Source organism: Oryctolagus cuniculus, chromosome X (assembly GCF_051225735.1).
Source record: "Oryctolagus cuniculus isolate XC-2025 breed Fujian yellow rabbit chromosome X, ASM5122573v1, whole genome shotgun sequence".
Lineage (NCBI taxonomy): Eukaryota > Metazoa > Chordata > Mammalia > Lagomorpha > Leporidae > Oryctolagus > Oryctolagus cuniculus.
Genome location: NC_142888.1, coordinates 64,491,569 through 64,510,339, shown reverse-complemented (window position 1 = coordinate 64,510,339; position 18,771 = coordinate 64,491,569). Strand labels below are relative to the sequence as shown.

At 39.4% G+C, this 18,771-nt stretch overlaps 1 protein-coding gene across 5 annotated transcripts in view; it reads right to left on the bottom strand.

Moving 5' to 3' along the window:
• CHM (CHM Rab escort protein) overlaps positions 1 to 18,771 on the bottom strand; it is a 209,884-nt gene that overhangs the window by 164,144 nt on the left and 26,969 nt on the right. For all 5 annotated transcript variants that reach the window (XM_008272993.5, XM_089324091.1, XM_089324090.1 and 2 more), the window contains exon 2: positions 16,941 to 17,007. In XM_008272993.5, the coding sequence (XP_008271215.3) occupies positions 16,941 to 17,007 (67 nt within the window). The remainder of the gene's footprint in view (positions 1 to 16,940; positions 17,008 to 18,771) is intronic.

Genomic DNA, 18,771 nt, shown 5'->3' with positions numbered 1-18,771 from the left:
CCTGTCACCCACAAAGGATACCTGGATGGAGCTCCTAGTTACCGGCTTCAGCCTAACCCAGTCCTGTTGTATCCACCTGGGGAGTGAACCAGCAGATAGATCATCTCGTTCTATCTGTCAATCTGCCTTTCAATAAATAAAAAACGATTTTTTAAAAAGAAAGAAAAGAGTAGAGGGAAAAGAAATAGCTCTTCTTCACAGAAAAATTAGAATAAATACATTAATATGAAATATCATCATCGAGCAAACACTGCTGCAGCATATACTGGGGAGATAATCTATTAACTAAATGCAAAGTGGGATCTTGGACCAGATCCTGGAACAGAAAATCATAACTTTGGAAAAATTAGTGAAGTTCAATTAAAGTCTGTAGTTTCATCAAAAGTATTCCATCAATATGAATATCTTTGTTTTGGTAACTGTACTATGGATATATAATATACTATGATTAGGGGAAGCTGAATGAAATATATACAGAAAATTTGATTTAATTTTCCAGTTCATTGTAAATCTAAATTAGATTAAAATTTTTTAAAATGTTCAGGTTAATAAAATTTATATATCTTGGGGACCAGTGTTGTGGTGCAGTAGGTTAAGCTACTACCTGCACTGCCAGCATCTCATATCAGAGTGCTTGGTTAGAGTCCAGGCTGCTCTGCTTTTGATCCAGCTCCCTGTTGATATACCTGGGAAAACACAGAAGGTGGCCCAAGTACTTGATCCCTACCACCCATGTGGGAGACCCAGATAGAGGTCTGGACTCCTGGCTACAGCCTGGACCAGCCCTAGCCACTACAGCCATCTGGGGAGTGAATCAGCAGATAAAACTGTCACTCTGCATTTCGAATATATAAATAAATCTTTTTTAAAAATCCATACACCAGGCAAATGCTCCAGTGTTACTCTTGTGTCTTCAGATTCCACCACCACACCAGAAAGTGCCAGAACTGCTTGAGAAGCATGATTCTAGCCATTTAACAGAACTTTATTGAGCAATAACCAAAATTATAATAATTGTGTAGTATGTCTATAAGTTACAATTAGTTGAATAATATAAATTGTCTTCAACAGCAAAGTTAGTACGCAATAATATTTCAAAGAATACTGGGGGGGGAGGGGGGAGCTGGTGTTGTGACACAGCAGGTTAAGCCACTACCTGCGACGCCAGCATCCCACATGGGTGCTGATTCGTGTCCTGGCTGCTCCACTTCTAATAAAGCTCTCTTCTAATGTGCCTAGAAAGGCAGCAGCCGATGGACAAGTACTCAGGCCCCTGCTACTCACTTTGGAGACCAAGATGAAGCTCCTGGCTCCCAGCTTCAGCCTGGCCCAGCTCTGGCCGAGGGCCCTGTAAAAAGTGAACCAATGGACAGAAGATCTCTCTCTCATCTCTCCCTCTCTTTCTGTAACTCTGCCTTTCAGATAAACAGGTTAACTTAAAAAAAAAAAAAAGAATTCTAGAATGGAAATAAGATCTTAATTTTGGCCTACATCCTACTATTATCTGCTTGTTGAAAGGGCAAACCTCAATTTTACTTTATCATCAACAGATGACTCCCTTCTAAAATATTATGAATTTATGAATCAGCATTTTATCAGCATGGAACCAATGCTTCACTGAGCAAATATTAGGCAACTATAAATTTTCCAACAGCATAGTGATTTTACACATAGAAACAATCTTTAGTTTTACCCATGTAGCTAATGTTTATGGAGTAACTACTATATCCCAAGCATTCTTACATACTAGAGATATACAGATGAATAAGATACAGTTTTGATCCTCCTGAATCTCATAGGGCCAACATATCTCTAAATCCTAATAATGTGAAAAATGTTACAGATGTGCAAACATTTTAAAGCATAAATAGAAAAATTGGTGTTACTAAGACTGTCAAGAAAGGCTTCATTAGAGTCCGTATTTCAGCTGGATCTCGAAGGAGGAATAAGAATTCTAAGCATAGGATAGGGATTAGCATGAAGAAAGTCGTAAAGATATGAGAGGATAGTGTATATTCCATGAGGGAACATGCCAGGATGTTGCTTAAGCATGACTATAGGTGCAGGGGTAAATTTCCCTGAGAACTTATAACTGTAAACTTGTACCACAAGTGGACACAAGTGTTTAATTTATATACGGACACAGACTAGGAACTTCCAAGCCTACAAATTAACATAAAATTGCTTTGGGCCAATCAGTGTGATAGATAGATAGAATAACGGCTCCCCAAAGATGTCCACAGCCTAACCCTCAGGAGCTTGAATGTTATTTTGCCTGGCTAAAGAAATCTTGCTGACTTGATTAAAGATTTTGAGATGGGAAGATTATTCCGGTGGGCCCCAACGTAATCACAAAGTTACTTCTAAAAGGAAGACAAGAGAATCAAAAGCACAAGATGGGATGATGGAAGTCGTGAGCCAAGGAATGCTGGTGGCTTCCAGACACTGAAAAAGACAAACAGATGAGAACTCCAAAAGAAATTCGGCAGTGCCTACACCTTGATTTTAGCCCCTTAAGACATGTCAGACTTATGATCTAGAGAACTGTAAAAAGATAAAGTTGTATTGTGTTAAGCTACTACATTTGTGGTAATTTGTTACAGCAGCAGTAGGAAAATAATACAGCCAGTAATAGGACTGGATGAGGAAGCAAAAAGGAAATGCAAAACCACGCTAGGAGAACATAGGTTTCCCACAGATAAAGCCACACTTTAAAAAGAAAACCCTCAACTTTTCACAGAAAAATATTGACCCTGAAGGCAGAAAGAAAACAAAAAACAGAATTACACTCTCCAATAAGTTTACATAGTAAAAGTACTGATAGAAGCTATAAAACAAGTATGTTTTAAAATGTTAAACAAAATGAAAGAATGAACTGAAACACAGGCAAAGAAAATGACAACTTTTAAAAATAAACAAAAGAGAAAAACTGGAAATCAGAGTCACTGAAATTAAAATGACAGCTAGGCCAAATAGAAAACCAGACACTTATGAAGAAAGAATTTATTAACTAGAAAAGAGGGTTTTTTTTTTTTTTTAAAAATTTGTTTATTTATTTGAAAGGAAGGCAGGCAGAGAGGGGACAAGATCTTCCATCCACTGGGTTACTCCTCAAAAGGCCACAACAACTAGGTCTGGACTGACCAAAAGCCAGGAGCCAGTAACTCCATCCTGTGGGTGGCAGGGACCCAAGTACTTGGGAGACCTTCTGTTATTTTTCCAGGTGCATTTGCCGAAAGACAGACTGAAAAAGGAATAACTGGGACTCAAACTGGCACTTCAATATGGGATGAACTTCAATATGGGATGCACAGCTTAACCTGCTATGCTACAATGCTAGCCCCTGCCAAGTGCTTTTATAAAGAGCCAGCTAGTAAATACTTTAGGTTTTGCAGGCCACATTGTCCCTGCTAGCTACTCAACTCCCTTTGTAGTGTGAATGTAAACAAGTACATACTTGTGTACGTGTGTACATTTAGTCATAGTTGTGTCCCAGTAAGACTTTATTTACAGACAAATCACTGACCTATGGATTACAATTTGCAACTAGGAAGCTGGAAGATAAAGCTGAGGAAATTACCCAGAATGCAGCATCAAAGGTAGAAAGATGAGAAATAGGAAAGCAATTTTAAGGCAAGGAAAAGACATAATGAGCCTGCATGCCACTGGGTGGTAGAGTGGCTTCCGAAAGTGTCCTCTGTCAATGGCTTAGTGCTCCCATCCTGGATGCCCCATGAAGGGGTCACATCAAGGTTTCCACTAGCCCACAAGCATGAGCATTGCAGCTATCCCCTCCAAAGGCTGGCTGGTGGCCACCCAGTACTACTAAGATGGCCACCTGTGTTCTGTCTCAAGCTACAGTTCCTACAAAAATGCTGAATACCCTGGGAAAACCCTTCCCCATCTCCTTCATCTCTCAAGAACCAACTGGGGACAAGCAGACAAGTTCCTTTTTCAGGAAATCCACTCTCCTGTTCATGGCCACAGCGTTAGGATCTCCAAAGGATTTGTAATTCCCTCAGGTCCTCAGCAGCATAATCACCTGTGTCCTGGCTTGGGAAGCCATAAATAATCAGCACAGCAGCCAGTGTGGTAGTCAACACCAAGCTCCTATTCAAACTTGAGCAGCCACCACCAGCCCAAGACCTTGGAGGCACGAGGCTGCCAGAGCTCTGCCCCAACCCTCCCCACCCTGTAAAAGTAGGCAGAGTACAGTAAGCAGAGAACTGGTTATGTAATATCAAGACAGGAAACACCAAAAAGGAAGTCTAGAAAACTCACTCTTTGCTACCCAAACCACAGGCAAGCTTACCCTGGTACTTTGTAATTGTTTGTCTTTCACCAAGTGAGGGGAAAAAAATATAAGGAGACCCAATATATTTCCAGAATTTCCAAAAGGAAGAATAAAAGAAAGGTAATTAATGTCTAAAGAAATATCAAGGAAGTTTCCTGTCAATAAAAGGCATAAATGATGTGATACAAAGAAGCTGAACATGTCTGGAACAGGATTAATGAAACAAAGTCCACACCCACACAGATAAGAGACAGTATATTTACAAATAAAAAAAAATGATAGGGGAAGGCACTGTGGCTTAATGGGTTAAAGCCCCAGCCTGCAGCACTGGCGTTCATATGGGCGCAAGTTTGAGTTCTGGCTGCTCCACTTGCGATCCAGCTCTCTGCTAACATGACTGGGAAGACAGCAGAGAATGACCCAAGTGATTGGGCCCCTGCACCCGTGTTGGAGAACCAAAAGAAGCTCCTGGCCCCGCCCTGGCTGTTGCAGCCATTTGGAGAGAGAACTAGCAGATGCAAGACCTCTCTGTCTTTACCTCTCATTCAGATAAATAAAAATAAATCTTTAGGGTGCTGGCACTATGGCATAGCAGGTAAAGCCATCGCCTGCAGGGCTGGCATACCATATGGGCACCAGTTAGAGTCCTGGCTGCTCCACTTCCAATCCAGCCCCCTACTAACGTGCCTGGGAAAGCAGTGGAGGATGGTCCAAGTGCTTGGGCACCTGCACCCACGTGGGAAACCCGGAAGAAGCTCCTGGCTCCTGGCTTTGGATTGGCCCAGCTATGGCCATTGTGGCCGTTAGGGGAGTCAACCAGCGGACGGAAGGTACTCTCTCTCTGCCTCTGCCTCTCTGTAACTCTGCCTTTCAAAATAAATAAATATTTTAAAAAATCTTTAAAAAAAAGGAATGATAAAACAATCATACAGAAATGAGAATCCAACTACAAAACAATGACATTAGATTAACAGCAAACTTTTCAAAAGCCAGAATCCATATGACAAAAAGGTGAGAGAATATCATTATTAATGTATAATCATAAAACTGAGTAAATTATAATTTGTGCTTTAAGGTGAAATAAAGACGACAGAGTGGACCACTAAAAAACTAAAGATGAAAGAACTTCAGGTAACAGTGTTATAGCCCTATAATGAAAAATAAGCCAAGAAACTAGTATACATGAAGGCAGAGATAGGCACGGACTGTTAAAGAAATAAAACAGAAGGGCTGGCACTGTGGCATAGCAGGTAAAGCCACCTGCAATGCCAGCATCCCATATGGGCGCCAGTTGGAGTCCCGGCTGCTCCATTTCCAATCCAGATGCCCACTAATGCACCCAGTAAAGCATTAGAGGATGGCCCAAATGCGTGGGCTCCTGTACTCATGGGAGAGAAGCTCCTGGCTTTGGACCAGCCTAGCTACGGCTGTTGCAGCCACTTGAGGAGAAAACCAGCGGATGGAAGATTTCTTTCTCTCTCTCTGTCTCTCTCTGTCTCTCCCTCTCTAATTCTGCCTTTCAGATAAATAAACAAATCTTTTTAAAAAGTATTTTAAAAAAGAAATAAAACAGGAAGAACAAGGCATATAAAATCAAAGCACTACCAAAATGCTAGATAACGATAGATAGAACAGTAATAAACACTTTCATTAACTTGATAGTTCAGTTTGAATTATATGTGAAAAAATTAAGGTTTTTCTATTTTGAAAGAATAAAAATATATTTTTTTTTTGGACAGAGTTAGAGAGAGAGAGAGAGAGACACAGAGAGAAAGGTCTTCCTTTGCCATTGGTTCACCCCCCAAATGGCCGCTAAGGCCGGCGCTGCGTCGATCCGAAGCCAGGAGCCAGGAGCTTCCTCCTGGTCTCCCATGCATGTGAAGGGCCCAAGGACCTGGGCCATCCTCCACTGCACTCCTGGGCCACAGCAGAGAGCTGGACTGGAAGAGGAGCAACCTGAACAGAATCCAGCGCCCCAACCGGGACTAGAACCTGGGTGCCAGTGCCGCAGGTGGAGGACTAGCCAAGTGAGCCGCGGTGCCGGCCAAAAGTATATTTCATATATAACTAAAGCAACTGTAGAAATAGAGGAAGAATTTAAATACTTCTATCCCTTTAATAAAAGATTAAATGGAGAATAAAAACAAAAGGCAGAATAAAGAGAAGGCATTAAATATGATGGGAAAAATCCAAATTCAGTCAATCACAATTAATGGAGTAATCATTTGGCCAAGCAGTTAAGACACCAATTGAGACACCTGCAGTCCATATTAGAGTATATGGATTCAAGTCCTGGTTCCACTTCCAATTTCAGTTTTGTGCCTGGGAGGCAGGCAACAGATGATTGCTAAGTAGTTAAGTCCCTGCCACCCACGTCAGAGACCTCAATTGAGTTTCTGGTTCCTGGCCTTGGCCTGTTGCAGCACTGAATGTTGCAGTCATTTGGGGAGTGAACTAGTGGATGAGAGTCCTATCTGCCCATCTCTCTCTTTCTCTCAGTTAAATCAAAAGTTACAATTGATTTAAACAAACTAAATTCAGTTAAAAGACAAGTTGTCAGACTAAATTAAGATAATAAAATTCAGTTATATGCTGTTTTCAATAGGCATACTTGACAGATGAAGATGCAGAAAGACTGGAAATAAAAGAGCAGGAAAGGTATCAGGGAATAATACAAGGAATCCTAATGTCATTAGGTTAATGTAACAGAAAGTCATCTTTAAAGCAAAAAGTATTATCCAGGAAAAGGAATAACTATACAAGGACATCATAATTCTAAACCTACATGCCTCTATTAATATACATTCCAAATATATAAAGCAAAAAAAAATAGAATTGCAAGAAAAACTAGTAATTTCATAATCAGCAAAGAAGGTTTTAATATACTCAACAATTATAACATCAGATAACAGAAGCTTGGAACAAAATTAACTGATCTAATAAACATACAGAATTCCTTATCCAACAATTAGAGAAAACACACTATTTTTAAGCCACATGGAGTCATATAATTCTATACCACGAAGCAATTTTCAAAAATACTAAATAACTGATATTTTACAGAGCTCACCTTCTGAAAATAATGTAATTAAGCTAGAAATCAAGTACCCTAAGAGTTAAAAAAACATTTGTTTAGAATGTATACAGAACTCTCAAAAGTATCACTATACAATTAGAAAATAGGCAAAAGAGCTAAAGACATTTTCTTGAAGAGGGTGTACAGATAATAAATAAGATATGCAAAACGTTCACCCTCATTAGCTGTTAAGAAAATGTGGGTGTTGGTATTACAGCGCAGATTAAGCTACTGCCTACAATGCTGGCATCCCATATCACTGCTGTCTTTTTTTTAAATTTTTTTATATATTTATTTGAAAGGTAGAGTTGTAGACAGAGAGAGGGAGACACAATGAAAAAGGTCTTCCATCTGCTGGTTCACTTCCCAAATGGCCGCAAAGGCCAGAGCTGAGACTATCTAAAGCCAGGAGCTTCTTCTGTGTCTCCCACACAGGTGCAGGGGCCCAAGCACGTGGGTCATCTACTACTGCTTTCTCAGGCCATCAGCAGAAAGTTGGATCAGAAGAGGAGCAGCTGGGACATGAACTGGTGCCCATATGGGATGCTGGCGCTGCAGGCAGAGGCTTAACCCACTTCGCCATAGCACTGACCCCATCACTGTTGGTTTGACTCCCAGCTGCTCCACTTCTCCAGCTCCCAGCTCATGCACCTTGGGAAAGCAGCAGAGGGGGGATAGGCAGGGGAGGGGGAAGCAGTCCATATGCTTGGGTCTCTGCTCCCACCATGTGGGAGACCCAGATGAGTTCCAGGGTCCTAACTTTGGCCTGGCCCAGTCCCAGCCATTGTGGCTATTTGGAGAGTGAACCAGCAGATGGAAGATCAATCTTTCTCTCTCCCCCCTTTGCCCTCTCTGTCACTATGCTTTTCAAATAAATTAAATAAAGCTAAAATAAAAGAGAGAATGTGAACTAAAATCACAATGAATATCACTATACACATATTAGAGTTACTTTAAAAAAGTGACAAAACCAAATTTCTGGCAATGATAGAGAGGAACTGGATCATTCATAAATTGCTGGGACTATGAAATGGATTAGGCATCTGGAAAATAATTTGGCAGTTCCTTAAAAAGCTAAACATGCAATTACCATAAGGTCTACCAGTTGCACTCCTAGGAATTTATTCCAGAGAAATGAAAACTTATGCACACACACACACACACACACAACCAACCAAAAACACCTATATATGAATGTTCATACAGCAATTTTATTTATAGTAAGCCAAAATTTCAAATCAGCCCTGGTGCTACTCAACAGGTGAATGGCTAAATAAGATACACACATAACATGCACTACTACTCAGCAATAAAACAGACCATTGCCACACACAACAACCTAGACAACACTCCAGGGATTTTTTTGCTGAGTTAAAAACAAACAATGTCAAAAGTTCATATAATATACAATTCCATATTTGAAATGCCGAAGTTATAGAGATGAAACCACATTCACTGGAATTAAGAATTTGGGTGAGAGGAGCAAAAGGAGGGGGAATCCACATGGCTATGAAAAGGCAATATGAGGGGCTGGCGCCGCGGCTCACTAGGCTAATCCTCCGCCTTGCAGCGCTGGCACACCAGGTTCTAGTCCCGGTCCGGGCGCTGGATTCTATCCCGGTTGCCCCTCTTCCAGGCCAGCTCTGCTGTGGCCAGGGAGTGCAGGGGAGGATGGCCCAAGTGCTTGGGCCCTGCACCCCATGGGAGACCAGGATAAGTACCTGGCTCCTGCCATCGGATCAGCACGGTGTGCCGGCCGCGGCGGCCATTGGAGGGTGAACCAACGGCAAAGGAAGACCTTTCTCTCTGTCTCTCTCTCTCACTGTCCACTCTGCCTGTCAAAAAATAAAAAAAAAAAAAAGGCAATATGAGGGATCTTTAGTGTTTAATTGCTGGGAAGGTTTCTACACCGAATCTAATATACACATTATAAATGGGTATTTTTTTACAATCTACTTCTTTCTCTGGACAGTATGATTTTTGGACACAAAAAAGGCAACAGCAGCTGCTTCCAGGAGGTAGGACTAGGGTAGAGAGGGAGGTTCAGCAAGGAAGGAAAAGGTACAAAAACAACTATTTTTTTATCATTTGCATGTTCTATCATGAGTATAAGAATTAAAAACTCAACAAATATTCTGAAATAAAAATATTTTTGGAAACTTAAAAATATAAATCTGAATAACCAATGGAACATAGAAGAAATCATACTGGCTAATAGAAAGCACTTAGAATTCATAGAGGAGCTGGCATTGTAGTACAGTGAGAAGCCACAACTTGGAACACTGGCAATCCATACTAGAGTATCTGTTTGAATGCTGGTTGCTTTGCTTCTGATCCAGCTCTCTGCTAACCTGCCCCAGTTACTTGGATCCCCTGCCATTCAATTGGCAAACCCAGTTGGAGTTCTGGGCTCCTGGCTTCAGCCTGGCCTGCACCAGACACTGCAACTATTTGGGGAGGAAACCAGTGGATGGAAGATCTGTGTGTGTGTCTGTGTGTGTGTGGATGCAGCTAATGCAGTCTTGACAGGTAACAATGCAGTCATAAATGATTATATAAACCAAAAAGCCAGGCTTCAAAATAAAAATCTAAGAATTTAATCCAAGAAGTCAGAAGAAAACCAACAGTGATTCAAAGGAAGGAAATAATATAGATAGAACATAGATAGCTATTAGATAAGAAACAGATACTCCTCAAGGAATAAACAAAGCCAAAAGCTGGTTCTTTAAGAGAGATCAAGGATAGGGGCAGACACATAACCTAGTGGTTAAGATGCCAGTTAGATGTTTGAGTGCCTGGGCTCAATTCTCAGCTGCAGTTCCTGATTCTAACTTGATGCTAATACAAACCCTGGGAGGAAGCAATAATGGCTAAGAAATCAGGTGGAGATCTGAAGTGAGTTCCCAGATCCCAGCTCTGGCCCCGGACCAACCCTAGCCATTGTGAGCATTTGAGAAGTGAACAAGTGGATAGAGCTGGCACTTTCTCTCTCACACTCTTACTCACTCATCCTCTCTCCCTTCCTCCCTCCTTCCTTCCCTATCTCTATTGCTGCCTCTCAAATACATTTTAAAAGAGAAAGATCAAGGATAAAGAAACTAATAAAAGGAACAAATAATATGAAGAAAGAAAAAAGAATGCATTATTACAACTATAGTAGAGCACAGTAAGCAAGGAGAGGCAAGAAAAGCCAAGTACTTGGGGATAGAGTAGTACTGCAGTAAATTTTATCTGTGTGGGTGCAGTCTGTTGAAATCTTTACTTAGTATATACCCAGTTGATCTTCTGTATAAAAAGATAATTGAAAATTAATCTTGATGAAGATTGGGATGGAAGAGGGAGTGGGAGATGGGATGGTTGCGGGTGGGAGGGAGGTTATGGGGGGGGGGAAGCTGCCATAATCCAAAAGTTGTACTTTAGAAATTTATATTTATTAAATAAAAGGGTTTTTTTTTAAAAAAAAAAAAAGAATATATGGAAGGAAGAATGAGTTCAGAAAAAATGAGCTAGATTTGGATGTTTTAAAAGCAAAGCTGACAAGACATGCTAAAAGACAGAATACACATTTGAGGGGAAGCCAGAAAGGTGTTAAAGAAAACTATGAAGGAGAAATGTTAATGCTCCCTACTTCAAAACATACAGTCTTTGCAATATGGATCCAGTATAATTCTAGTTCTGACTCTCAACAATCCAATTCACCTAGTCTGCCTTCCAGCCACACTAAAATTCTCACCACTGATAGCCTAACATGTCATTTCAATACATTCCTTCTTTCCAGAATGTTCCAGCACACTTCATTAAACCCCAAGTCATCCTTCAAGACTTAGCTCAAATGTCACCTCTGTGAACCTTTCCACAAATCTCACAAATATAATTAGTTATTCCTTTCTCTGGCTTCCCACTGTTTAGATCTACTACTAGAAGTAATAGCAGCAGTAGTAACAATAGCAGCAATAGTGTCATAGTAGATGGCACAAACATCACCAAGGCAGTATTAGATTATTTAATCCTATCAACAATCATATATTATAGACAACACCCCATATTGGTGAGTTTCACACCCATGGATTCAAGCAAACATGGATCAAAAACATTTGAAAATAAATACCAGTATTGTACAGGTTACAGACTTTTTACCTGTCATTATTCCCTGAAGAATACAGTACAACAACATTTACATTGCACTGACATTGTACTAGGTATTAGCAATATAGAGATGACTTAAAGTATATGTGAGAATGTGTATAGGTTATATGCAAATACTATGCCATTTTATATAAAAGACTTGAACAATCTCAGACTTTGGTGTTCACAAAGGATGGGTGTTCTAGAACAAATACCATATGTATACCAAAGGGCAAATTTACTCTCCATGACCTTTTAAAAACTGAGGTATAGAAAAAAATGTCCCAAAGGTTACATATTTGTTAAGTGGAGAAACGAAGATCTGAACACAGGAATTGTGGCTTAAAAGGCCACATACAACTTTCTAGTGGAGTCAAAGCACAGAAAGCTAGTGGGGACTGTAATAAGATGTAGTCTCTATGGCAAATAGCATGACAGTTTCTCAGAAATTAAAAATGTAACTATCATATGATCCAGGAATCCCATTTCTGGGTATTTATCCATAAGAATTGAAATCAGGATCCTGAAAAGACATTTACACATCCATGCTCATAGTAGCATTTTTCATAATAGCCAAGAGGTAGAAACAGCCCAAATATTTATCAACAGATAAATGGGTAAACAAAATGTGGTATACACATACATGAGGATAATATTCAGTCTTAAAAAGCAAGGAAATCCTAGGTCTAGTACCATGGCATAGCAGGTAAAATGGCTGCCTGTGATATTCGCATCTCATTTGGGCACCGGTTCAAGTCCCTGCTCCTCCACTTCTGATCTAGCTCCCTGTTAATACACCTGGAAAAGCAGCAAGAGATGGCCCAAGTGCTTGGGGCCCTGTACTCATGTGGGAAACCTAGAAAAAGCTCTTGGCTCCTGGCTTTGGATCAGCCCAGCTCTGGCCATTGCAGCCACTTGCAGAGTCAATCAGTGGATGGAAGATACCTCTCTCTCTCTAACTATGCCTTTGAAATAAATAAATAAATCACTAAAACAATGAGTAAGGAAATTCTGCAATTTGCAACAACATGGATGAAACCTGAGGACACTGTTAAGTGAAATGAGCCAGTCACAAAAAGACAAAAACTGAAGTATCTAGGGTAGTCAAATTCATGAAAACATGCGGTGGGCATTGTGCAACAGTGGGTTAAGCTGCATGCCATACTGAAGCACTGAGTTTGAGTCCTAGACAGCCTGTTTGCAATCCAGATTGCTGCTAATGCACATCCTGGAAGGCAATAGATGAAGGCTCAAGTACTTGAGTCTCAGCCACTAGGCTAATGGCTTGGGGCTGGCCCAGCCCTGGTTGTTGGGGGCATTTGGGGAGTGAACCAGCATCCTTTTCTCTTTCTTTGTCTCTCTCTGTGAAGGACATTGAAGGGTTTCATGCAGCAGAACGATGTGACTTGCTGCAATGTGGTAACTAGACAGCTATGCACTCACCTAGCTAAGAAAGGAAGAGGATCTGAACAAGAAAAGTAGTTCAATAGGTCGATGAAATTATGTTTTCAGAGTGCACAGCACTGTATCTAGATTAACTCAATAAATATTAGCAATTATCATCATCATTATCTATAGAACCCAGTGATTTAATAAATTAAGAAGACAAAGAGTAGAGAAAATCAGAAGTTTCCAAGCATCTCATTTGAGCAACTAGACAAATGATGTTGCCATTCTAAAAGACTTGGAACAGATGTTTTCTTCATGTTTTGTGTGCTTTGAGGTGAGCACAGATACCATGAATTTAGTATTAGGCAGGCTAACTTTAAAGTGCTTGTGGAATTTCTAGATGAAGATGTCAGGCAGTAGGATACCCAGAGCCAAGTCTCAGGACAGACTGAGATTAAGAGACCTCAATAATATAGGGGACAACCATTACCCTCTAATAAGTGTAGTTGTTTGTTGATCTGGGAGAATCAATACCTATATGTGTCGAAATGTTCAAAAGCCAAAAATTCTGAAAATGTATAACAGAAAAAAAGTCACTTTGAAATGATGTATTTATTAAGCTGTAACATCTTAAAGCAACCACATCATAAAGCTTTTCTAACTGACTCACCATTTATCAAAGTAATGTCTCACTACTTATTATCCCAACCAAACTTCATTGGAGTATCAATAAACCCTATATGATTTCTAAAATAGGCCTCATTATGGGAAAACTTCAAACTCTAGAATAAGAAAGCACAGGGGCTGGCACTGTGGTGCAGCGGGTTAACGCCTTGGCCCGAAGCGCCCACATCCCATATGGGCACCGGTTCCAGTCCCGGCTGCTCCTCTTCCGACCCAGCTCTCTGCTATGGCCTGGGATAGCAGTAGAAGATGGCCCAAGTCCTTGGGCCCCTGCACCCACGTGGGAGACCTGGAAAAAGCTCTTGGCTCCTGGCTTCGGATTGGCACAGCTCCGGCCATTGCGGCCAATTGGGGAGTGGACCATACGATGGAAGACTTCTCCCTCTCCCTCTCCTATCTCTGTGTAACTCTTTCAAATAAATAAATAAATCTTAAAAAAAAAAAAAGAATAAGAAAGCACAAAATAAATTTGAATTTAAAGTTAGATGCCATACTGGTGATTTAATGTTTGAAAATTCACTAAATCTCTCTATGCCTCCATTTATTAAACGGAGATAATGCCGCCAATCTGACTTAGCTGTAATGGGTATTAAATTACACAACAGGTGTAAAGAAAGTAACATGCTGACTAGCATACAGTACAAGTTCAACAAAAGGTAACTTTCATGATCATCAGACCTTTGAGAAATTTGTGGAAAGTATTTTATTTCCAATTTAGATTACCTATGATGCTCAGAAATAAATCTGAATTTTTATTTTATTAAGCATTTTAAAGCATACAGCCCAATGCCTAGGCATTCAAGGTGGCAGACTTTTTAGCATGTTAATTCATGATGTTAAAAAAAACTGACTTGAGATATTAACATTGGCAGTTTGTATATACAGTAATGAGACAATCAGACATTATGGTGCAGCAATTAAGCCACCACTTGGGATGCCAACATTCCTCTAGGGAGTGTCTTGGATCCATAATACTGCCTCTGCCTCCAATCCAGCTTCCATCCTGGGAGGCAGTAGATGATGGCTCAAGTACTTGAGTCCCTGCCACCCACATGGGAGATTCAGACAGAGTTCCTGAGCACTTGGAGAGTGAACCATTAGATGGTTTCTTTCTCTTTCTCTCTCTCTTTTTCTCTAACTCTGCCTTTCAAATAAATAAAAATAAATCTTAAAAAAAATTATATGCAACAGAGGAGTTAATATGCTTTCAAACTAAAACTAGAAAGGGTTAAGTATAAATTAGCTAATGCGGTTTTTGATTTCTACGTATTTACAAAGGGATAATATCTGGGAAGGCACTATAAACTATGACAAATATAATTCTATTTTCTATTCTGGCATTCTGGAAAAACTTGTAGTTAATATCTAATAGAAGGGGCTGGTTCTCGGGCATAGCAGACTAAGCTCCACCTACAGTGCCAGCTCATGTTCTGGCTGCTCCTCTTCTGATCCAGCTCTCTGGTATGGCCTGGGAAAGCAGCAGAAGATGGACCAAGTGCTAGGCCCCTGTAACCACATGGGAGACCCGGAGGAAGCTCCTGGTTCCTGGCTCTGGATCAGCTCAGCTCTGGCTGTTGTGGCCACTAGGGGAGTGGATGGATGGAAGACCTTTCTCTCTGTCTCGCCCTCTCAAATAAATAAATTAAATATTTTTTAAATTATCTAATAGAAAGTAGAAAGTTAATTTTTTCTTTCTGCTCTATTCCCATTCAATGATCAATTAAAGTCCCAAGATAAAATACACAGATGGGAGATTGGGCTTTTTTTTTTTTTTTTTTTGAAGGGATGCAAGAATTGGGGAAATTTAAACTAGGCTTTACAGTAAACGTGAATTTTCCATTAATTTCCTCATTAAAAAACTTTAAGGGGAAAACATAATTCTAGATATTTTTGCTAGTTAAGTTTTTTTTTTTTAAAGATTTATTTATTTATTTGAAAGGCAGAGTTACAAAGAGAGGGAGAGAAGAATGAGAGAGATCTTCTGTCTGCTGCTTCACTCCCCAAATGGCCTCAATGGCAGGGTTGGGCCAGACTGAAGCCAGGAGTTTCTTCCCAGTCTCCCACTTGGGAGCAGGGGCCCAAGCACGTGGACCATCCTCCACTGCTTTTCCAGGTGCATTAGCAGGGAGCTGGCTATGAAGTGGATCCCCCCGGGACTCTAACCAATGCCCAGATGGGATGCTGGCATCACAGGTGGCAGCTTTACTCACTATGTCACAATGCCAGCCCCCAAGATTTTTCTAAGTTTAAATTTTGATGAACTTTAAGAAACACATACTCCAAATCTACTGGCTCACCTTTATAACAATCAAATATGAAGTCTAAACTATAACAACGTGGCCAGCGCTGTGGAGTAGCAGGTAAAACCATTGCCTGCAGTGCTGACATCCCATATAGGCACTGGTTCAAGAACCAGCTGATCCACTTCTGATCTAGCTCTTTGCTGTGGCCTGGAAAAGCAGTAGAAGATGGCCCAAGTCCCTGGGCTCCTGCACCCACGTGGGAGACCCAGAAGAAGCTCCTGGCTTCAGATCAGCCCAGCTCTGGCAATTGCAGTCATTTGGGGAGTGTACCAGCAGATGGAAAATCTCTCTTTGCCTCTGCTAATCTGTAACTGTGCCTTTCAAATAAATAAATCTTTAAAAAATTTAAAATAAAATATAGTAACAAAATTTTGATTACTAGAGATTGAGAGTGATAGAGGTTAACTGGATTAAAAAAATTAGGGAAAGCCCAGTGTGGTTCATTAGTTGTGACAAACATACTATATGAGTATATATAACTATAAACATATATATATATATATATGAGCATATGAAATGTTAACAGTGGGGGCAGCTGAGGATGGGGTAAATGGAAACTCTGCACTACTTCACAATTTTTGTTTTGTAAATTTAAAACAATTCTGAAATAAAAAGTTTTTTAAAAGACCAGATTAATAGTATGCACACAGAAATAGAACCTCATTGTCAAGAGCTATTTAATAAGACACAATGTATAGTTAAAATTCAATAAACAGGACAAATATATATTGTATATACCCTCACATATATATAAGAAACAGAGGATGATGATGGTTTCAAGCCTCTTGAAGAGTTAATTATTATTTATAAAACAAAACCATTCATGATAAAAGACACAATGCATTTGGTCTATTCTCAAAGGAAGTGGAACACTACTTCACAGAATAGTAAAATACACATTATATATTTTATACATTATTTGTGAAAATCAAATAAGTCCTATCTTTCATCTAAATTGAGAAGTTTACATGATCTATATATATACACACACATGAACATATATGTATTTAAATTTTAATCTTTATATAGATATTAGCAAGTGTTAAATGCTACCATTGATAAAACTTACGAATCAACATGCAGAACTCTCTGTCCACTTCTTGAACATGCAGCCGCAATGATGGATTCAGGCAAACCTATAAAAACACATACCTATATCATTTAGAATGTAGAAATATATATCTATACACACATTTTCCACAAAATGTTCAAAACATGTTCTTACTGTATAGAATACTTTTGCAAGAGACACAACCTTGTGTTCAAAATTATAAAGCATATAGTTATTATATTACATTATTAGATGTTTCTTAAACATATGCCAACACTGAACATCATATTATGCAGAAAAGATATTTTTAAAAATATTAAGGGGACAGCACTGTGGCGTAGTGTGTAAAGCTTCCGCCTGCAGTGCCGGCATGGGCGCCGGTTCGAGTCCTAGCCGTTCGGCTTCCGATCAAGCTCTCTGCTATGGCCTGAGAGAGCAGCAGAAGATGGCCCCTGCACCCACGTGGGAGACCTGGAAGAAGCTCCTGGCTCCTGGCTTCAGATCGGCCCAGTTATGGCCATTTTTGACCATTTGGGGAGTGAACCAGCAGATGGAAGACCTCTCTCTCTGCCTCTGCCTCTCTAACTCTGCCTTCCAAATAAATAAACAAATCTCTAAAAAATAAATAAATAAATATACTTAAATTCTTTTTATCTGCCAATCACAAAAAATGAGCAACTGTAAGAATGCTGTTCACACAGAATTTTGTTATTTAGGAACCACATTCACAATTAGTTCATCTGATTCTCTCAACTGCTCTGAGAGATAAGTATCCATGCAACACATTTTAGGGATAAAAAAATAATCTGGAACACAAACATGTTAACATTTTTGCTTGATGCTTTCTTTAAAAGAGATTCTATAGCTGAAATCTGAACTCAGATCTAATGCCAAAGCCACAATACCACAAAGGCATACTTTTTTTTTTTATTTTAAGAAGTATGTTCACTAGCTTAAAAAGAGGTAATTTACAGATATATCATTTTGCCTTTTGGTCAATACAGCAGTTTGAAAAGAAAACATCACTGCTTTGGAATCAAATTTAGTCATACCACAAAGCTGATTATGACAAAAGGCCATATATTTTACTACCAATAATAGCAGAAAAAATCTGAACATTTATAAAAAGAATGCTCTTATAATTTGAAAAAGTCAGGTTTTCAGCTACATTTGATAGTTAACTCCCTATGTTATAAGTTTAAGACTCTTCTATAACTTTTTACCATGAGATCTACCGTTTTGATAGAGGCTATCAAATCTTTTATGTCAGGCATACAAATAAAACATGTTTGGGAAATTTAGTGCATTTCTATGGTGTTAGTAGTAACTTTCACTATGATGAAACATCCTGATCCTCTGGCATTTTCACCTAGTAGAAAAAGAAATAGTACCATTATTTTGGCAAGGATTTAAACTATACACCAAGCAGCTAAGATTTCAAGAAAAGAGAAAGGTTACCTTCTCTATATAAAAAGTAATATGCACATGGAAGCAATTGACACAATCTCTAGTTTAAAACCACATTAAATACAAGCTCCAGATGACTTCTCAGAGGAACTAGTTTTCCAGTGTTGAACGCTTTGTGGGTATATAATGTCTGGTTCAAAAAAAGTAGTTCTGACCAAATGTACTGAATATAACCATTAAATATCAATTATCGGAAACAAGCCATCATAAAGGTCTAACCTTAAATTTGGATATAATTCAAGAAAAAAATGAGAATGTTTGGTGTAGACAGAAATAGGAGAAAGGAAAATTTTAAATAGCTAAGCATACTCAGTTCCTCAGTTAAAACTACATTATTATTTTTTTAGCATTTTTTCCAAAATAACCATATTTTAATTCTTTT